The 22,546-nt window shown below is 39.6% G+C and overlaps 2 protein-coding genes across 15 annotated transcripts in view; one reads left to right on the top strand and one right to left on the bottom strand.

Moving 5' to 3' along the window:
• The window catches only part of MRTFA (myocardin related transcription factor A), a 506,306-nt gene that overhangs the window by 281,819 nt on the left and 201,941 nt on the right, over positions 1-22,546 (bottom strand). The window lies entirely within an intron of this gene.
• Positions 1-22,546, top strand: part of TNRC6B (trinucleotide repeat containing adaptor 6B) — a 133,951-nt gene that overhangs the window by 56,790 nt on the left and 54,615 nt on the right. The window contains exon 1 of one of the 14 annotated variants that reach the window (XM_069855362.1): positions 906-1,182. The exons of the other annotated variants lie outside the window; for them this stretch is intronic. Coding sequence (XP_069711463.1) covers positions 1,178-1,182 — 5 coding nt within the window. The 5' untranslated portion in view covers positions 906-1,177. Of the gene's footprint in view, positions 1-905; positions 1,183-22,546 lie in introns of those variants that run through there. 14 annotated transcript variants of the gene reach the window in all.

Raw genomic sequence — 22,546 nt, 5'->3', positions numbered from 1 at the left:
AGGTCCAGGATTCTAGGACTTAAACGGTGAATCGTAGAATCACAGAATAGTTTGGGTTGGAAGAAACCTTAAAGCTTATCCAGTTCCAGCCCCCCTGACATGGGCAGGAACACCTCCCACTGGACCAGGCTGCCCAAGGCCCCATCCAGCCTGGCCTTGAACACCTCCAGGGATGGGGCAGCCACAGCTTCCCTGGGCAACCTGTGCCAGTGCCTCTCCACTCACACAGTGAAGAAATTCCTCCTTACGTCTGGTCTAAATCTGCCCCTCTCCAGTTCATATCCGTTCCCCCTAGTCCTGTCACTACAAGCCTTTGTAAAACATCCCTCCCCAGCTTTCCTGTAGCCCCTTCAGGTACTAGAAGGTTGCAGTTAGGTCTCCTCAGAGCCTTCTCTTCTCCAGGCTGAACAACCCCAACTCTCTCAGCCTGTCCTCCTATGGAAGGTGCTCCAGCCCTCTGATCATCCTTGTAGCCCTCCTCTGGACCCGTTCCTACAGCTCCATATCCTTCTTACGTTGAGGATTCCAGAACTGGACTCAGTGCTCCAGATGAGGTCTCACAAGAGAGGAGCAGAGGGGCAGAATCCCCTCCCTCGCCCTGCTGGCCACGTTTCTTTGGATGCAGCCCAGGATACGGTTTGGCCTTCTGGGCTGCGAGCACACACTGCCGGCTCATGTCGAGCTTCTCATGGACCAGCCCCCCCGAGCCCTTTCCTGCGGGGCTGGCGCTGGGGCGTTTATCGGTTGTGCAGCCCCAAAGTACAATTCACACTCAACACCCCCCCCCCCCCCCCTCACCAATCGTGGGCTCGGGGCTCCTCCCGCGCGAAGCGGGGCGCTGCCCCTTTAAGGCGGGGAAGGGGGCGGTGCCGGCGCGTGATTGACAGCTCCCCGCGTCACGTGACCGGCCTCTATTTGAAGGTCACAAAAAAGCTGCTTCCTTTAGAGAGAGCAAGAGGGAGCGAGAGGGAGGGAGCGAGAGGAGAGAGAGAGGGAGTTCAAGCCAAAATGGCCGACGGAGTCTCTGCTGGGTTCTGAACATTGGAAATAAAAGAAAAAACTACAAAAAAAAAACTACAAAAAAAAACCAAACACGAATTCATTTTTGGATCTTTTTTTCATTTCCATTTCTACCTTGTATGCCTCAACTCGCTGGATTTAAGCACTGCTGCACTTTATGAGGTTAGTGGCACATTTCTCTCATTATTGTTTTTTTCGATGTCTCGGAGCCCGGGCGCCTCCGGGGCTTCGCGGGGGCGTTTTGGACCGCGAATCCCGCGCCGGGTTCCCCGGGTTGACGCGTGAAGCACTTTTAGTGCAATTTTCGGCCTTTTTAGAAGGTCTCCGTGTCGTGGATTTTGAAGAGATTTGTAATTTAAAACGCAGGCAAAGCGCAAACGATCGTCGGTGTTTTTTAAGCTGGCGAAATACGAGACAGTTCTGAAAAGAGCGTTTTATTTAAACAGAGGCTTTTTAAACAGCGATTTTTTTTTAAATTTTTTTATTTTTTTTTTCCCCCCACAGAACCCAGAGCTCTTAAATCTGCTGCAAAAATTTGCATATGTCGAGGCGGGTTTGCATTCTTGGAGCTGCCGGGTCGGCCCGGGCCGCCCTTCCCGGGAGCGGGAGAGCCCCGGGGACCCCGCTCGGCGCGGCGGCTGCAGGGAGGGGCTGCTCCTGCCCTGCAGGCTCCTCTCTTCTTTATAAAACCAGTATTCCTTTACACGTTACTAAACGGAGCTGCAAAGCTCTCTTTTTGCTCTCTCTTCTTTTTTTTTCCCCCCCCCGTGTTCTGTGTTGCTAAGTGTTTAAATCTAAGTTATTTTTGCATCTCTCTCCAGAATCGAGCAGAAAATTGGAGAGAAATAGCTGCAGCTTGCTTTCTGAGAACAGGCCCCTCCTCCTGCATTGTAAGAGTGTGATGTAATGCTCCTTTCTGTGAGGTTAAATGAAAGAATTTCTCTGTGTTGGTATACTTCAACCCTTCCTGATACTCGGGCTGGGATATTTTTTGTAGCTGGATATTTAAGCAGCAGATAATTATGCAAATAATCATATGAACGTACTTACAAGTTGCAGTGTATTTATGCTTTGATTATGGTTTGCAGGTCGACTTTGTAAACCTGCAAGATGGGTCATATTTTGTATTTCTTTGTCGCCTTATATTCATACGTTTAAATACAAATGGAGGAGATAGATTCGGATATGTCTGCTGAAAATATATCTGGCTATCCTCGTTATAGTCTGATAGCAGTATATACCAGGGGTTTTTTTCTTTCACTGACTTAACAAATATTTGAAATAATTCTGCAATACGTGTAGTTTCTTTTAGAAATAGAAAAGGGTTTTTAGTTTTAAATTAGAGCAGGACAGTAAAAAAGAACTCCACTCAAATTTGGTGGAGTGTATTGTTCTGATAATTGTGGTCTTACGAAGTTGAGTAGTAATGAATAATCCACTTCGTGTATGAAGTAATATATTCTCCCTGTTTAGGGTTAATTAACACCTTTGTTGTTATTGGCCTGTACCTGTGTGAGGGAATATTATAAAAACGTCTTGTGTCTTTGACCTGATGCAACCTGGTGGCTTTTATTATTCAAGGCCTTCTTGGGCTTAGTGGAGGCCCTGATGTAGCCAGAATATGTTGAATATACCTGTTGATTGGCAAACTTAATTAGATAGTAAACTGTTTTCAAATACAATATACAGTAGTAGTATTTTCAGTTTTAGTTCTTACAGGACCAAAACATCAGTTGTGCAAGTTATGTGATAATTGCTATAGCGTAGGATGGCTGAACTGAGAGAGTAATAAAAACCTAAATTTTGGCTTGGGTTGTCAGTATTGTAGAATGTAGCCTTGGCAGAATCTGCACTTGAGAAAGTCCTCACCTTCCCTGTGCATTTTTCATCTTCACACATTACTGTATTGTGTTGCACACTTCCAAATTGTGTAAGTGTTGTTATAGCTTGATTGTTAAGAAGACAGAATGCAGGATATTTTCTAATAGCTGCAATGGCTCGTAGCTATAGAAGCTGTCATGGATCAGATAATAAGCAGTGATGGAGAATAATAGAAGCGATTCCAGTACAAAGTCTGTCCAGCATCTGAGTAGCTTTGTGAGACAGTGCACTGTGAATAGGATCAATTAAAATAATTCCTCACACAAATATATCTTTGACCCATGAAATCTTAGTGCAGGGTGTGTTGAGAACTCTGCAGCCTCTGAAATGGTAGGGTTTTAAAAGTGTGAATCTGGGCAATTATCAATGCTGTTTGCATTCGGTATGTTCGTGTGGTACAAAGGGAACAAAATACTTAAAATCGTTTTGAGAGACTTGACTCAAGTTGCAATTATTAAATCGGCTTGAAGCTTGGGGTGGGGGAGCCTTTTTTGCTTCATTCAGTTGTCAGTGATGACAGTGGGTTCAGAGCTTATTTCATTTTTCTATTTGCATTTGTATGGCAGTTGTTACTGATAGCTACAGGAATCAGTCCCTTTCCAAAGCAGACTGTTGTGGTATGTGGAAAACTACAGGGAAGCCTGTAGTCAGCAGAGCCCCTGGAGTTTTTTGTGCTACATCTAAGGGATTCTTGAGAAATAATTGACAAGGTAAGCCTTATTGCCATTGAGCTTCAATATACAGCAGTCTGCAGTTCTAATGGGAAAAAAAAAATAGGGGAAAACAAGTGTCTGAAAAATCAGTATGCTTACTTTCAGCAGCTTTCTGTCCTGCTGAGAAGGAAAGAAACTTCTAAGATCTTACAGTCTGTGCCAGCTAGTTTTGGCTAAATTTAACCTGTTGAGACTTTTGTCTCTTTGTTAACAGGTGGCAGATTAGAGCAGAAAGCGTCCAAATCTATAAATGAAGAAGAATCTATAGAATTAGCGTGTTGTTGGAAGAAAATTTTTATCCATGCTTTTCCTAGTACCCCTGCAAAAACTTGTGGCTTGCACTTTGAAGCAGAATTATTTGATTCTGATCGGTATGATTCTGCTTTCCTTTTGGTGATCAGGATGTAAGGTAAGAAGTTTAATTTACAGTTTATTTTGAACAATATTTGTTGGAATCTGCCCACTGGATATTGCTTTCAAGTGGCAGCTGTTTAGGAACTGAAAAATTCGGGTTTTGTTTGTTTGGTTTTTTTTATACTTTGATATAGAAGAAACCTACCTCCTTCCTAAGAGCTGTTTCAGGTTGTGAAGTATTGGTTTCCTATTTAAACAACTCAAGATTTGAGGCAGGAAGATAAGATACATAGGATGTTTAGGCCTAAAAAGATATGCTTCATGTCCTGTGAGGGGGATCAGGTGTGGGTGTCTGGGTTCTTGTTTTGTAGCCTTCCTGAAAGTCTTGTAAAGGGTGATGTGTAATGTCAGGACAGAAGGAAGTCGTCTTTTTGCTTAGAATAATCCTGCTGAGGAAGCTAGTTAGATTTTAAGTGGCTAAACTTTAAATATTTAGCTGTAATTATTGCTGTGGTGTTAATTTGACCAACATGTAAAATTCGCTTTAGATGAATACAAAAATTTATTGCTTCTCAAAGCAAGAAAAGTTCAGTATTTATTTCAAGAAACAGCATCTTTAGTTGCTGCTGGAACACAGGCATTTAGTTTGTATGATTGCATGCGCTGTATTTCAAGTATGGTCAAACAAGGTAACTGAACTTGGTGTCAAGATAACGCTTTTTGGCCATTTTGGTGTTCAGTGCAGTTGCAGAGGCATCTGGGAGAGAAAAAGTACTGTATGCTGGAAATACTTCTCTTCTGTTTTAGGGAAAGTGCCATAATGGTTTTGAATGGCACAAGAGGAATGGTGCCTTTCTGTATCTGTGGTGAATTCCAGTTGCAGAGCTGAACATTCAGAGGTTTTCACTGCTTGAATTCTCTTGTTTTTCCCTTTCTACATAGGCTTCCAATCCAAGAAGACATCAATTTCTCTCTCTTATTTGGGGAGTAGCATGAATATATGCAACCCCTCATATTTTTGCCTATGTGCTGCCATCAACACGCTTCTTAAGGGAGTTTTTAAGGCTTTATGCATGTTTAAAGTATATTTTCCTGTCTATATACAGTATGCTGGCATTATAGTTCAAGGCTGAAATGTTCTGATGCTGCTAGAATTATATATTTATAGTAATTTCTGAAAAGTAATGTCTTAAGAACGGGTTGATGTGAGATTTGGATATTGTAGCATGGGCAAATTAAAAGAGAAACCTTGATCCTCTTTCAAAACATTGTAGTTCCAGGACTACTTTTAGTTATCCCTTTATAGTCATGTGGGAAAACATAAAACAAGATACGAACCCTGGTGTTATTTCAGCTACCCAAGAGAAAATACTTCAGTAAGACACAAGATGCCCTTTAAAGGCAGAACAAGTCAAACCAAGAGTTAAATAGGGTGGGAAAGTGTGTGCTAATACACCTGGAGAGAAAATACTGAGGGGGCTCTTGTTAAAAAAACGCAGGTAGTAAGTATGGGAGCTGAGTGCTCTTCCTTTCAGTGCGACAGTTTGTGCCTGAATTAAATTAAATGGATGCTTGTGGATGCTAGTCAGAGAAAATAATCTAAAAGTACTTCCATATCAATAGCTGGAAAAAATGCTTACAAATACAAGGCACACGTAGTAACAGAAATTTGTGTTAAATTGAGACTGAAACACAGTCTTGGAATTTACTACAACAAGAAAATCAAAACAAAGCATCAAGATACAACTGCGTTTTATTTCATGCCAGCAGGGGAGTGCTTCTCTTTTTAGGGATGATACTTGTGAGGCCTTGACTTCAAAGCATTTTTAACAGTAGGGGAGGTCAACAAATTTTGAGGTAGCTCAAATAAGAGCAGTAAAACATAGTGGAGGGCAGCAGTCTAGCAAAAAACACTTGAGCTTTTTTGTATTTTATTTTTATGGCTACAAATGTTCTTCGCAAATGACTAAGCGGTTTAGTGTGTGTTAGAAAACCATTCTTTTGACACTAAGCTCCATCATAGTTGAATATGCTTTAAACAGGATAGCTACTTCTGCAACTAGAAAGCAGAAAGATGCTAATGTTTTTACGTGAAGGTGGCCATTCTTTTAATACCTAAGAGTATGCAAAACTCCATTGTGCGTGCTTAAATTATGAAATAAGGGGAGAGAACTAATCTTTCCCAGTGTTCTTATTAAATGCAGGGCCAGGGCTTCCTGAGGTACAGATATGAGTACAACAGCTGAGCCCAAAACCTGATTTGAACTTGGGCTGAATATTGTCTTCATTTCTGAATCAGAGAAGAAATATTTTTTTAGAAAAATAAAACAATGGGCAATTACTTGTAGTATTTTTGGTATTGTTTTTTCCTGTTCTTAAGCACAGCATTTGTCAAATAGCGCAATCATAAGCTACTGTCCCATCTGTAATTTCATAATGGCTGTTGGGCACTGCCGCTGTGTGTATGAGACCCTGCAAAGCTGCAGCAGCAGTGAGACAGCTGGAATTTATTCTTTTTCTTAACCATGTACACACCACAGCCTGTGTAGATTTTGAACTTTTGGAGTTCATTGACCTATGTGAAAACAGGAAGAGTTAAACACACATTTTCTTAATGCCGCTTAACCATTAATTAGAGTTGAGCTCAATTGTCCCATTTTACGTGTGCTCTGTGGCAAATATGCACTGATGTGTTGTCATCATGGTTCAGTCTCCATTTGTGAACTTGGTTATGCCTCACCCATCCAGTTCTCCAGGACGCAGTTTCCTGTGTCACTTAAGCATTCCTTAAAATAAGTCTTCCATATTTCTTCTGGGTTTTTTTCACCAGGTTTAAATTTTACTGTTTGTAGTAGAAGAAATTACAACTTTAATATTAGAGTCCTCATGTAGCAGCATTTATGTTCTTGTTGCAGCTTCTGTATTAACATTTATATTTTTAATTGTATGTCATTTAAGTTAAGCAATCCTACTAGACTCAGGAACTGATATCAAACACGTGGTTCTAATTCTGTGTTGATACTCTAGATAAACTTTTATACAAAATAGCTTTCTTTGGGAAGAGGGTGACTACTAATGAAAACTTCATCGACTTAAGTGAGACTGATAAATTCTGATGTGTCACTTCGCCAGCTAAATATACAGCATGTTTATGCTCAGCCTTTTGCTGAGCAATTTGTAGGGAGGATGATTTAATCACAACATAAAAGTGAATTTTGTTATTTTAATGCTTGGAAATTCTGATCTGCTAGGTCTTGCTGGATTTTTTCCAGGCTGTTTTGCCTCCTGCTGGGGAAAGTTTGAGGACGATAAAAATGAAAATGGATACCTTTCTACATGCAGGGGAGGGAAGAAGGAAGCCAAACTTAGCTAATGTCCTTTCCTAGGTTATTCCTATGTGCATCAAAAACTCGTCCTGTGAAACAGAAAGTAGTAGTAAGATAACCTGAACACTGTGTGAATTTTTGAAAGTGTGTTTTTCTGTGGGTTTAGTTCAGACTATATAAATAAACCTTTCTTGTTCTGCTAGGCTATGCTTGGATGCTATTAGTGTGATTACCCTCTTTATTCAAAGGAGCTTCTGTGGTTAATACTAAAAAAAATCTTGGAAATAAAATGGTTAAAAAATACAGTGCCTGTGAATAGGGGTTATCCTATTTAAGTTACACACGTGTCATTCTATATCTAGCTCTGTTTTTCTTTGTGGATGTGATTCCAAGTTCATGTGCACTGATTAGAATATAAATGTTGACTAGGTTCCGGTTGCCTGTAAAAATACTTGGTTAACCTGAAACAAAACCCCAAAAGCGTTTTTGAACCTTGTGTCAAAGAAGGCTCTGGCTGGTGCTACAGAAGTCAGCAGTACTAAAGGGAATTCTAAATTAAGTAGTCTCATGTTAGAGTCAAATAAATTTTCTGTTCTTGTGCAGGTAATGTTCTGTTTATCTGTTTGATCATCTCAACCAGACCAAACAGTGCTGAGAGAGAGATTTAGGGTTATGTTTGTTATATTTTGTCTTTACCAATGTCCTGTAATCCTATCCCGGGCAGATCTAGGTTACCCTGGCAGGAATGTTTGCTAACTGATGTACTGGCCTTGCTGTACGATTGGTGATTGTTTCATCTGATGGAAACATGCTGATGGTGGTGTTATGTAGGAAGCTAAAACCAAAATCTCATCTGGGTAAAGATTTAATCTTCCTAGTAAATTGTTTAGATATATTTCTTCATGATGGTATTTCTCTAACTTAGAGTTTAATCAGCAAATATGTTTTGGTAACAACTGAATTACTGTGGAAATTTTTAGTAAGTGACGTGGAGTGGAGAATCATTACATCTTACCTGCAGGTAATTTTTCAGCAGTTTGAATTGGTTTAGTCTTCTTTGTGCAAAAGCTTTCTGTATTTGCATTTAACCACTTCATCTTTGCATGATTGCTATTCTGGAACAACTGTTTCTGATTAAGTCCTTTGAAGGGCTGTTCTTATCACAAAATAATCAGTATTCTGAATTAACTTACTGTGCTGTGTTGAGAGACAGTTTTGCTTTACATTTACCAATTTCTGCAAGTAAATTGTATGTCCTGATACCGAAAAACTGTAGCAAATGTGTTCTTAACAAATTTCAGGTAAAACAAGATGAAAAAGGTGAAAGCAGGTGGAAACTAAATTTTGAGGATCTTGGATTTTCATTGCCAGCTTAGCTTACCATAAAGCTGCAGTTGCTTAGTTCTTTGAGCTAGCGCTTTGTGGTTACACAGTGAGTAACTGAACAGATCAATTTTTGGAAAGTCAGCCTATCTTGGTAAAGTTTTGGGGACAAGTTCTTTTCCCAGGTGTGATTTTAAAGGCAGTGTATACTCTTTCGGAGGTGATGGGCTGTGTTTGCGTGATTGGATCATTGTAGTTGAGGAGAAACTGAGGTTGGTTCCGTTACATTCTACTTCAGTCTAGATAATATGAAGTGAAACTCTTCTGTGATGGGCTTGCAAGTATATGATCATCTTAAGTTTATCTAACTTCCCTGGATCGTTTTCTTAAGAAAACTTGTCTTCTAGATGATGTTTCGATGTTTCAGTTTCTTGGTTAAGCTTAAATCCTTTTTCCCCTTCACATTCGTAGGCCATTTTCCTATTGTTGAAGTAATATTCTGAAACACTAGTTGTCCTCATCATTTGAGCTTGAGTGGTGCATGCCTTGTGCGTTCAGTGTCAGCCTGTTAAAGACAAACTTCATCACTGTTTCAGTGGGTTAGCAAGAACGGGGCTGTAGGTTGGTGCATTGTAAGTTTGATTACAGCAGAGGACTTGGATTTCATTTTTTCATTGTGGTTTTTTTTAACAACTTTAGAAACAATTATTTCCCAACTTACTATCTTTTATATTTGAGTCTCACTGATGTACGTATATAAATGTGCATGTTGGCACTTAATGGAGTTAAAAAACTGCCAGTTGTCAGGTGACATTGAGGCTTCTTAGTGGGCCTTAAGCCACTAAAGCTGTAGTAAAAATCGCTCTCAAAGTCAGTTCAAGGGTTTTTTGTTTTAGGAAAGCCTGCACAAACAAGGCAAGTGCCATTCTCATCTGTAAGGTAAATGTACAGATTGAAGAAGATCAGCAGAGAAATCTAGAGGCTTTCTGAAGGCCACACAGAAAGTCAGTGGCAGAGCCAGACTTGAACTCAGAAGTTCCTGGCTTGTGGCCTGGAGTTGAAGCCAGTCGTACACAGCTGTGTTGAATTGTGAATGGAATGATGCTTTCTTTTTCCTTTATGACTTAATGGGAACAAAGCCGATTTAACTAAAATTACAGTGTGAATAAAAATATGGAATTGTGTATTTCACCTTTCTCAGTTTCAAATGCTGAAAGTTGTGTTCTCTGTTAAAACCTGCATTCAACGGTTGCAGATTTCCACTTACTGAGCCGGGTTATAAATCGTAACAAATCATAGTACAGTGCCTTAAGGTCAGACTAAGGGGTTTTGCTAAGGGTAGAGGAATTCAGGGCTTAAAAGCTGCTCTGCGTGCTACCTTGAGAAATCTTAACATTAGTAAGAAATAAAAAGGCCCTGAAAAGTACGTTGTTTCTTTGATACTTTAAAATAGAAGTGAAAACACAGGTCAAAGGCAATCTTCCTGAAGTACTTGTTTATTAAATTGAAATTCACATTCTGTATTTAACACTTGTGGAGTTTGTAAGGAGACTTTGGACGTTGTTGTCCTTCAATGCAGTATGAATGAAGAGAAGACCTGCTGTAGGTTCGTTGAGTGGCGTTTTCTTTCTTCTTGGAGTAAAAACTTAGCTTTTATTAATTGTATGGGCAGTTTTGGTTATTTGAGGAGCTCCTTTTAGGGTGGGAGCTTTAATATAAAATGTTACAGAATTAACATAATTTCTTTACTGTTAAAAATTTTGGCAGGGATTGGTAAATACATTTTCACAATAGGTGGGCTTTCTTTTCCAGGCAAAATGTTGTTATATCCAAGCTTCAGCAGCAAAGTAGAGCTTGGAGTTTTTTTTCTTAGGTGCATTTGCTTTATCTGTTTACCATTTCTTGCTAAGTGAGACACTATGCAAACCAATAAAAGGATATTTTCCTAAATTATTAACATGGGACACATGTAGGTAAAGCAAACTAAAAAACCCAAACTGGCTGACCAAACAAAAGCCACCTCGTTGTTTTACCAAAAAGTTATTTTCACCCTGTCTGTTGGAAATAAATAAAAATTTCCAAAAAGAAGATCAAGTATTGAAGGCTTAACAATAATATATTTCACTTCTGAGGGGTTGAAGCGCTTGAGCCCTCTTTTCTGTCTTCTCCCACGCCCCGCAACAGTGGCCTGTGCAGTGTGACTGTGTCTCACGCTTCAGAAAGAATTGTTACCAGGTGGTGTGCCCTTTGAGGCTGCACCTGTACCTTTTTTTTCCCCACTGGTAGTCAACAAAAATAAGAATAATTTGTGCATTACAGCAGTCTACTTTTTTTACTTGTCCTTTGCACCCTGCTAATTGAGCCAGATGGAAAATGCTTTCTGAGTTTGCCTTTTAGTTTCAACTCTTTGAGAGTTTACAAGTCCCAGTTCCCATTGGTTGTGGCTTCAGACACATTTAAACTGGATGTCTGTTGGGTTTGTTGCACAAGCCTAGGCCACTTTAGCGATCGATGTTGTTGTGGCAGTTCTTGCTTTATTCGCCTATTAGAGCTGGTAATATATTGTAATTAAGTTGTATGCTCCTCCCCAGCAGGTCTTCTAGAAATATTATAACCATGGAGTGGTGAGTGGCTGAGTTCAGAGTAGAGGCACTGCCACCTGGAAGAGTGTTATATTCTAGATTTTGGGATGGTCTGTGGGAGACCTAGCTGAAAGTGTTTCATTCTGAGCTGTGTTGCCCCCTTGTTTAGGTTGGTAGAGGTGACTTCAGTTGCCAAATAAGGTTTTCCTTCCTCTCTTTAAAACAGTGTGTTAGGAACAAGCTTATCAAAGGCCAGTTTATAAGGATTATGTTTTCAGTGGTGCCCAATGATTTCATTTTTTTTAACATTTTCTCTTAAGCATAAGAAAAAAATGGTGACTCTTAATTAGTACACTCCCCCATTTAAGTCTGCCACATAAAAATTATGCTTACTGACTCCAGTAAGTCCAGCCTGTGCTTCCAGAATAGCAGATGGATTTTATTAAGGATCTAGTCCTTCACCTGAAATTTTGAATTTCAAATGCTATGTGAGTGAGTGAGTTCTCTATCTTTTACTGTAAGGTCATGCTAACTGTTTTACTAGGAAGCATTGACCACTTTTTCAGTGTAGTGGCTTCATAGAGAGGCGTTTTGCACTAGCAAGTATGCATGGAAGCATCAATAAGCTGACAAATTAGATTTGAGGTTCTAGTGTTTAAAGGGCTTTTCTTTCAGCAGGAAATAGTCTCCCACATCAGCTTATGCATTTTAACCCTCAACTTTATATAGCAGCGAAGAGTTGACCTGTCTTTCTGCAGAGCCACCTTTCTTAAGGAGATAGAAGGTTTAGCTGAATAGAAGTGCATTTTTTAAGGTGAACAGTTAATAGGTTGCATTCCTGTCATATATCATACACTGTTTTAATATAATATCTAAAAAATCAAGCTGTCCTGTTCCACACTTGTACAAAACTCATCGGTAGTAGATAGAAAGAGGTAGCTATTAATTAAAGATAGGAGGAGTCTTCAGGTCTGCTGTCAGCAGAGAGAAAAATTTTTGGTGCTGGAAATGTGCAGAACTTATGTGAATCTGTATTCTGAATGCTTTAAACGTTTTTGATTGTAGCTGTTCTCTCTGTTAGGACTGATGTTGAAGAAGAATGTGTATTTTTAACAACTCAAAGTAAAAAATGGCTGTTACTCTCAAAGTTATAAATTCTTAAGTTTTGTGTATTTCTTTGTGTCTTATGACATCATTGCTGAATGTGAGAAATGCGTGGTTTTCATTAAAAATAAACTACTACTCTTATATAATACGACAACGCAAAAATTACCTGAAAAGAAGCAAGTGCTACTTGGATTGAGAATTTAACAAGACATACCAGCTTAGTCTTGGAACTTTAGAAGTGTGTTAAGTGGTCGATCTCGCTTGCATCAGTCTTTCCGCTTTGGATTTTCCCTTGTGAGTTTACATTTTTATTTTCTCTGTACCATTGTGGTGGAGCTCTTTTGTAATCTTTTCAGTGGTAGTTCAGTGCTTCTCTCATTTCAGATTCTTTTCTGGATTACCTTTTGCTTTACAACTGATTTTACTCTTCCATAGCAGAAAAAGAGTGGGGCGTATCCATAGCCAGTTTGTATGTGGTTTGCAAGTTCCTGTCAATTTTGAGTTCTGGTATGTTGAATCAACTTTCTGCTGTGAATTTCCGTATTGTGAAGAAATCTAAACTTTCTGGAATATGGATATTACGGAGCTGATTTAGTTTAAAAGAAATAATCCTCCTTTGATAGTAATATATAATTAATTTAAAAATAATGCCTTCTTTCTTTCTGAGTATGAATGGATGCGGTATTTTTCAGATGAGACCTATATCCAATCCCCGGATCAATGATTTATCATGAATTTTAAGTTCTAAATTATCATAAGCCACTCTATTAAAAAGCAGAAGATATTTAAATGGAGTTGAAGTGAGAAATTGATCTGGTACCATATCTGTGTATGACATAAGCAGCAAGTAAAATTCTTCACTGAAGCTGTAAAGTGTTATTCCTGGAAAGAGACGAGGAGTGATAACCCTCAATCACGATTTCAAAAATCTTGTCTACTGTACTGAATACAAGTAGGAAAAAATCTCTGATGAGTGACTGCTGAGGTTGGGCAGACATCAGTTCCACATAAATAACAGTGTAGTTAAAAGGAAATTTTTTCCCTGGTGGGAGACCAGCCTTAGTTTAGGCAAATGCCTGAGGAAACAGTGAATACTTTTCACTTAAACTTTCTAATGTCTTTGGTTAGGAAATAAGGAAATGATTGTTTACTTACCAGTTAGTAAGAGTTTCGTGTCTAGACAAGGTGGTTTAATCTGTGCTTTTTTCCAGAAGGCATGAAAGGAAGTTAACTTTTCCAAAACACAGCTAGGGGACAGTGCACAGTATCAAGTGTATAAAAACGGATGAATCAAAAATGGCTATCAGTTTAATGAATGCAGGAGGTGGCAATCATCTCCGCATATTATTGAATCATTCCCTGGATAATCTTTTGTTTCTACCTCATAACTATTGTGGTTGGTTAATTTTAGATAGTTTGTTAAACAGGTGTTATTTATGGCCTGCAGAACGCTGTTTTCCACACTGCTCTTCATTCTGAAAGGAACGGTGGAGACATTTTGTATTTTTAAGTTACCATTATATCGGTATTAACGGTTATCTGCATAGATTGCAAGTAAGATGCCCTGCTGTATTTAGCAAAGGCTTATGTTTTCCCCTTTAAATCAGGAAGGCAGGCGGTTTAGAGTGAGGTAATTTATTGTAATGCAGAGGCCGCTACTTGTGATGAGTTTGTTCCATGGATTCCAGTTTCTGCTTTAGTTCTTATTTTTAGCAAAAGCATATGAAGAAACAGCAATAATTCTAGTGTTAATCAAATTTATCCTCGAAGCTGTTTCTTAAAATGTGTTTATTGTTAAATGCAGTTGCAGTTTTCCATGACCTTACAAAGCTCCTGACTGAACTTTGAATATCCTTTCTGATAAAACTTCCTATGGAGAACTGACAGCAGTCTCTACATTTCCAAACATAGCTTGCCAAAATTAAGTTACAATTATTAAAAACCGAGCACCACCACACTACCTTCCCCCCCCCAAAAAAAGAAACAACAAACCCCTACCATACAAACAAAAAGAAGTATTGAGATATTTACTTAGAAATTCTTAGTTTTCTCTATCATATCAGTTAATTAAAAACATGAGGAGAAATTAGAAATTGGTGTTTGAGATGCCACAAACTTTCAAATAGTGAGGCACTTCTACACTTCTGTACAAGTGTTACATGCCAATACATTGTCCTTGCAGATTTGAAAAAAAGGCGGGTGTTTTTTCCTTGCTCTATGTGGAAACTGATTTCTATTAGCTTTCTGAAGTGTACTGTACATGTCTGCCTGGGAGATTCTTAAACCAGAAACGTATGCGTTGAAACATATTCAGTCATAAAATATAGACCTGTAGAAATTGAATTGTCTGCCTTTAGAATTATTGCTTATTAATTCATTCTTCACAAGGAAAGAAGGGAAGAAGCCTAGCTAATGTGAAGTCAAGCATTCAGCAATTAATTATTCTTCAAAAACATAGCAGCAGTTTCAAGTCTTAGATACTTAGCGAGTATATTGCAATGCAGCTTTTACTACTGTGCGTTGGTTGTCTGTCTGTGTCTTCCCATCCACCCCCCTGTTTTCGATAGTATCTTGGGCAAACAATAAGCCACTAGATTCCAGGGAATGTTGGTGTGATACTGTTAATTCAGGACAGCGATTTGAATGAAGAATTCACAATTGCAGATTGTCAAAAATAACGTTCTGGGTAATGAAGAGCACAAGTGACATTTGTAGCCACTGCATCCCTTGGTGGGAGTATTTGGTTCTTTCTGCCATTTTGAGATGTTAGGTAATAATTTTCTTGGAATGCCAGATCCAATAGGTCACATCCTCTTTTATGTCCTCAGAACTTAAGGGGTTATGTGATTAGGCAAGTTTGGAGAGGCTTTGAATTTTTTGGCTGCTTAAGTAACATCATAAGGAAGGATCATTGGTTTATTGTAGTTCAGAACAAGTCATGTCTTGCACTTGTACTGTAGTGGCACTTTTGTTTTTCACATTTCCTACACGAAGTTTTGTTACAATTCTCTAGTTTTCATTCCGTGTGCCAGTGAATTACATCAACTTATATCTTAATCAGTTACACAAGTCGTAGAATTATAGAGTAGTTAGGTTTGGAAAGGACCTTAAAGATCATGTAGTTACACCTTCCTGCCATGGGCAGGGACACCTCCCACCAGACCAGGCTGCCCCAGGCCCCATCCAACCTGGCTTTGAACACCTCCAGGGATGGGGCAGCCACAGCTTCCCTGGGCAACCTGTGCCAGTGTCTCACTACTCTCATCACGAAGAATTTCTTCCTTATGTCTAGTCTAAATCTGCCCCTCTGCAGTTTATAACTGTTCCCCCTCGTCCGATCACGACAAGCCATTATGAGTAGTCCCTCCCCAGCTTCCTTATAGGCCCCTTTCACATACTGGAAGGTCACTATAAGGTCTCCCTTCAGCCTTCTCTACTCCAGACTGAACAAGCCCAACTCTCTCAGCCTGTCCTCCTGTGGGAGATGCTCCAGCCCTCTGATCATCCTTGTAGCCCTCCTATGGACCTGTTCCAACAGCTCGATATCCTTTTATGTTGAGGATTCCAGAACTGGACCCAGTACTCCAGATGAGGTCTCACAAGAGAGGAATAGAGGGGCAGAATTGCCTCCCTCAACCTGCTGGCCACGCTTCTTTTGAAGAAGCCCACGCTTGTTTTGAAGCGGCCAAGGATACAGTTGGTCTTCTGGGCTACGAGTGCACATTGCCGGCTCATGTCGAGGTTCTCATCAGCCAGCACTCTCAAGTCCTTCTCTGCAGGGCTGCTCTCCATCATGTCATTCTCCATCATGTACTGAAATTGGGGATTGCCCTGACCCAGGTGTAGGACCTTGCACTTGGCTTTGTTGAACCTCATGAGGTTCTTACGGGCCCACTTCTCCAGCCTGTCTAGGTCCCTCTGGATGACACCCTGTCCTTCTGCTGTGGCAACTACACCACTCGGCTTGGTGTCATCTGAGTGGTGTAGTGATAACATGAAGTATTGAATTCTTATGTTTTCAGTAATGTATCAATCTTACTTTTGAATGGAAAAGGACTAATGAAAATGATGGTTGCGGTAAGGAGGGTGAGAATCACGCATCTGGCAAACACACACTTTCATACCAGGCTCTGCAAAGACTCTGTATGCCTAACACATGTAATAGTTTCTTAAGAATCAAACCTAGCCATTTTTCAGTGCCCCTGAGGTCTTGTTGCTTTAAAAGTAGATGTCAGGTCTAACATCTCTCTTTATTTTGAACTAACTGCACTAGAATAGAGTTCACTTTTCTTTATTGATTGAAAGCATATCAAATTTCGTAGTAAAACCCACACCTTTCATTTATTCACTTATGTTTTATGACTGTAAGTCTCACATTCAGGCCTTTGGAATGTCTGTAGCACTGCAGCAAGGAGAAGACTTAATGCATTTGTGATTTACTGGGTTTCTTGAGCAGGTTCTGCGATCTGTCGTCCTCATTGAGGATCTAGTGATATTTGATCCCTGGCTGTGTGCCTTAACAGCAGGTGCAAGCCACAGCACAAGAGGGCATGCCCTGTTAACAGAACTGCTCACTTAACTTCATCTATACATCTTACAAATCTCACTCCGTCATAGCAATGTTGGTGTGCGTTTCATTCTAAAAGCTGTAGGAGGCAGCTGGTTGGATTTAATTTATCAGGGTGACTCTTACCGGTGCTTAAATTCCTCACACAAAAAGAGGGAAGGAGGAAGGTTGTGGTAGTTCATCTATTATAACGAGCGTATCTTGCACATCAACTTTAGCATGCATTTTAACAGGCCAGTGTTTTAATTACACACTTTAAGTAGTAAATGTATTTAAGCTTTTTTTTTTTTTGTGAAACACCTGGCTTAAAATTTAGTGCTGCTGTTTCACCACGTTTTAGTTTTTCATCATTTGTAATTACCCTGTGAGCAATGAATATTGAACAGCAGCCTTATAAAGTAGAGTACATACTATATCTCTGTGGTTCTGACATGGCAAGTGCTGACTTTATTGTCATCTGGAGTGGAGTCTTGATGACCTTCAGTACAACCACAATAGTTTAGATTCCTTCCTTTACATACGTACAGTCCTCTACGACCTATGGAGTGTCTCTTAAAATCATGAGAATATGGTGCAACCTGATTGCACGCTTTGCATGGGAAATCCATTATACATGATACTGGGTAAAAGCTAGGCACCAGCAACTTCGTGTATATAATAAAACTTTCTTGAGAACTATTGAAGTGCACTGAAAAATGCTTTTGACTGATCATTAAAACCAAAGCATAAACTTGTAAATACTGGATTGTAACAAAAGGATTCAGATTATCTGTGCTATTCCAGAGTTGAAGAATTACTTGTCAGACAGTTATGTCAGCAGTAGATCTGCTTGTCTTGAGAGCAGATGCTGCTTAACACTGTTCACATGAAGCTTCTCTTGCCACAGACTACTAAAAAGTTGTTTCCTCCTGGGTTCCATGGACACGTTTCAGCAGTATTTGATGTTGAACTTGGTCATGCTTTGAAGTGGCAATGAGTTGATTAGGATCTTGAAGGCCTTTTTGTTGAAGGTTGGGTGACCAGCTTAATAAAGGAAAACTAAGCAACTTTTGGGCTGTTGATTTTCAGAGAGCGTGGGGGTTGGAACAACATTTATTGAAGCCTAGCTGTTAAATCTTAACAGTCCTCTGTTGAAGGTGTAATGCTTGAATGATAACAAAACCAATGTTAACTAGCTGTAGCTTAGTGTAAGAGGGAAGAAAAATTGCGTTATATTATGAAAGCTATATGTCAAATATGATACTGAATTGTTCTCTGATTCTGTGTGAGACGAGAACCTGGGATAAATTATAATAGTGATAAAGACCTTCATTGCACAGAGAGTAAGTTTCTGCTGCCAGATTGTCCTTTTGAAAGGGTTAAAAAAAAAATAAAGTACTAGATCCAGTCATGCCTTTTGTAGCCAGAAGAAAAACTTACTTTGTAAATTAAAACGTAAAGCAAAAACTTGTTTTTCATTCTCCCAACTCTGTCAGCCTTCACTGAATCTTGTTATTTTTGGTAGGACTTAAAATTTGTGCTTGAGCTGTTTTAGAAAAACAAAACAAACAAACAAAAAACCCAAGGAGGTGCTGGGCTGAAATATGAATTACACATTTTTTTCATTTGATTTCTTTATTGACATTGTAAGAACAAAGTCCCCTTTTTAACACTGGTCACTTCAAAGTGAATCTGCAACTGTTTTTAATGGAGCTTGATTTGTTTAGTCTTGTGTAGAAAACAGTAATCTTTCTTCAGAGCAAAAGTTTTTCTGCTATTGTTGATGTCAGACTCTCAAACTGAAATTAAAAGGGAATTTTTGCAGGAGTTCAGAGCTTGTCACTTTTGGGGTCTCCAGTCAGTTAATAGAAATGAAATTTTTAAAAAAATAATCTCACTTCTGTCATTAAACTGTGTGAATGTTACAGCACAGAGAAGCAAATCAGTTTCAGTATGGTTTAGCGTGGTTGCCTTTCACACTGGAACAACAAATGTTACGTATTGGTATCTCATAATGGTCGTTGGAAAGAGTAAATAATTGTAAAGGAGTAATGTTGGTGGCAGGTCAAGTGTGGACATCTTATATTGAGTTATAAGATCATTGAAGTACTTGATTAAATGATTACTACAATATATCTTGCTGAAAAGCTTCATTTTGGACTCAAATGTTCTTCTGAGAATGGATATTGAGTTCTTAAAATAAATAGATATTTTGATTCTTTAATTGCTGGGGTACGTGACTAAATGCTAAAAAGTGGCTTACTGTAGTTTATGGGTCTGAATTCGTATTTGAATTGCATCTCCGCTTGTTAATTTTGTAAAACATACCAAAGAATGTTGTGCTTACACCTACCTTCTCTATGGAAAGTTGCTGGACAGGAAAAAACAGAATATAACTTAAAAATGTACAGAAAATCAGTTTCTGTATTGGAAACCAAACTTGGTGTCTTTGCGAGAATGCTGCCTGAGACTCCGTGTGATCGTTGCAGGACTGGGTCATGCCCAGGTGCTATAGGAATGAATTGGCAATCGGGGGTTGTAGAGTTCACATCGCAGCTGGGAGTATTAAGTGTGTCCTTGTTTCTAATGGAGTGTGTCCCTTAATGGCAAGAGCCATTTGTTGTCCTCATGACTTGTCCTGTGACTTTGAATGTAGGTTGTTCATACTTTGCTTGGTTTACTCATGTGCAGAATTAAGTTTTACATACTTCTTAGTATTGTTGCAATGCTTAATTAATACTTATAAAGACCTTTGACATCCTGTGATGAAAGGAGCTGTGCAAGCAGTAATGGTATTATTTTATTAGTGAAAATATAGGAGGAGTCAGGAGCATACTAGTTTTTTATTCAGAGTGAGCAATGGAGTCACTCTGTGACCTTGAGGAGGTCATGCAGCCTTGTTTTGTAACATATCCTGGAAAAGCTCTTGTTGTGTGGCAGGTGTTATTAAATGTCATCTTCCCTCTCCCAAGTCAATTCTAAGGGGGGGAAAAAAGTATACAGCTTCACTGAGCTGCTAAACATAGCTGGTATTTCTTAAGGAAATACATCATTAAAAGTATCAGAGGGTGAGAAGGGAGCAAATGTAACAGTTGCATTTTAGAGTCAGCATGAGAACTTGAACATCTTTAATCTAGTTACAGGCTGGACTAAATTTTGCTTCTTACAGATATCATTAAAGTTTAGTATATGCTGTGCTTAACTGCAGCTTTTGCTGTGAAGGGACCGTACATAATCTTTATTGCATTCTAAGAACTCGCTCACTAAGCCATGGTATTTAGCTGGTAAACAAGATCTTACTTCTGACTTAGTGCTGTCTGTATTTGAGCTTTGTGATTGCCAAGATTGATAATCGGCTCTTGCAGCATCTTGTAGTTGGCCATCATATAAACATACATCTTGATCTCATGTGGTTTTCCCCTCATCTGACAGAGGAAGGTATGAATATGCATTGTCATAAAAATTACAAGATACCGATGAGCTTTTGCAAAGTATACATCTGTTCCAGACTTAGCCAGATAATCATTTGTCTAATTATATAAGGTACAATAGCATTAAAAGAAACTACATACCACATACCATGCTTCGTGCACGCAGATACTGGGTTTCAGGTTTTTGTTTCGTGCAAGATGATACATCTGCATTTTACTCGCTGCAGAAACCACATAACTGTGATTTAAAACAAGGGGCTTTGAAACCAGTATCTGCAGTACTTAAGGAACCAGCTTCCTCAGTGAAGTGTGAGGCATAGCTGAATGCCAGTGCTGGTTTGTGCGTGTGCGTTATGGTGGATTCAGGTTGAAAGCACCCGGATCTCTGTCTTGCTTTATTGCAGTCTAGTTGTACAGCTTGTTCCTAGGGGCTTTTTACTTGCCTTTAGCCCTGCTTCAGCTCTCAGTTCAGCTGGCATAAGGTTGAAGGGGAACAATGTTTGTCTCCACTGAGGATAAGCAGTGGTTTGTAGTCTTCGAGAATAGCAATTACGAGGGAAAAAAATCTTGCCATTACCCTGGTTATGAGCCTTAATTTATGGAGCATGCTTAGTAGTAGTGGGATGTCATGAATTTGCCTGCCCAGCTATAGCTGTATATACTGAACACACACAGATAGATTTGTTTGACGAGACAGTAATTTGGCAAGATTTAGACATCGTTTCCCAGACCTGCAAAATATGTTATTTATTTTTCCTTCTGCCTTTAATTTAGACTTCCTGATATGGATCATGACAGTCCTGAAACTTTGTACTGAATTAATTTCCTTACCTGTTAAAAATAAATATTGCCTCGGGCAATAACTGGAGTAGAAAATATAAACCTTAAATACCTTTGCCAAGAAAATCTGAGCAAGCTGTAAGAGTTGGGTTTTTTTTTAATGTATTAGAAGTTCAAGCCACCTTAACTTACTGGTTCTTCCAGCTTGGCCTACAGCAGATGAATAACAACTTTGTGTGGAAAACCTCATTCTTAACTTCCCACTGATAAAATTAAATACATCCTTGCTTTAGTAGTTTGATTTAGTATGATTAAAATAATTACTTAGTTTGATAAATGTTATTTTCATTACTACTGTGCCCTGAAGCACTGTATAAGGGAAAATTTTACAGTATTGTATGCATCTGGAGGTATGTAATGTACCTGTCAGGCTATTAATTAAGTTGTTTAAAGTTTTTTGGTTTTTATAGCAACTAAATCTAGAGTATTTCTTTGGAAACCAAATAAAAGTAAACAATCAGATCACTTACAAAATGAAGTATAAATTATACTATTCTGATGCTGTGAGGGTATCCTTATAATATCCCCAGGCAGGTGGAATTCCAAGCACCTTATCATTCGCTAGGAGCTGCTTTTAAGCAGCATGCGTCTGTCTGGGCTGGTTGGCTGGGTTCTTTATTCAGCAATTTAACTGTCACTAAATAGAAACTGCTTCACTCAGACTGTGTTGGGTTTGTATGGCCAGGTTTGTTTTGGTAGTGGAGGGTGGCTTCTGTGAGAAGCTGCTAGAAGCCTCCCCTGTGTCCGATAGAGCCAGTGCCAGTCAGCTCCAAGACAGACCTGTTGATGGCCAAGTCCGAGCCCATCAGTGACAGTGGTAGCACCTCTGCTTAATAAGAGCACCTCTTATTTAATAAGAGAAAAACTGCTGTGCAACAGCAGCTGAAGAGATAGGTTGAGAATATGTGAGAGAAAAGGCTCTGCACACACCAAGATCAGTGAAGAAGGAGGGGGAGAAGGTGCTCTGGGCGCTGGATTACAGATTCCCCTGACAGCGTGTGGTGAAGACCATGGTGAAGCAGGCTGTCCCCCTGCAGCCCATGGAGATCCACAGTGGAGCAGATATCCACCTGCAGCCTAAGGAATACCCCACACCAGAGCCGGTGGATGCCTGAAGGAGACTGTGGGAAGACTACGCTGGAGCTGGTTTGCTGGCAGGACTTGTGACCTTTTGGGATCCCACACGGGAGCCGTCTGTTTCTGAAGAACTGCGCTCTGCTGGAGCAATTCGTGAAGAACTCTGCAGCCTGTGGGAAGGACCCATGTTTTAGGAGTTTGTGGAGAACTGTCTGTTGTGGGAGGGACCCCATGCTGGCGCAAGGGTAGAGTGTGAGGAGTCATCCTGCTGAGGAGGAGGGATCGGCAGAATCGACTTGTGATAAACTGACTACAGCACACATTCCTGGCACTGCTGAGTGGGAGA

The sequence above is a fragment of the Phaenicophaeus curvirostris genome, chromosome 1 (genome assembly GCF_032191515.1).
Source record: "Phaenicophaeus curvirostris isolate KB17595 chromosome 1, BPBGC_Pcur_1.0, whole genome shotgun sequence".
Classification (NCBI taxonomy): Eukaryota; Metazoa; Chordata; class Aves; order Cuculiformes; family Cuculidae; genus Phaenicophaeus; species Phaenicophaeus curvirostris.
The sequence above is the reverse complement of the archived record's forward strand: the minus strand, read 5'-3'. Positions and strand labels throughout refer to the sequence as shown.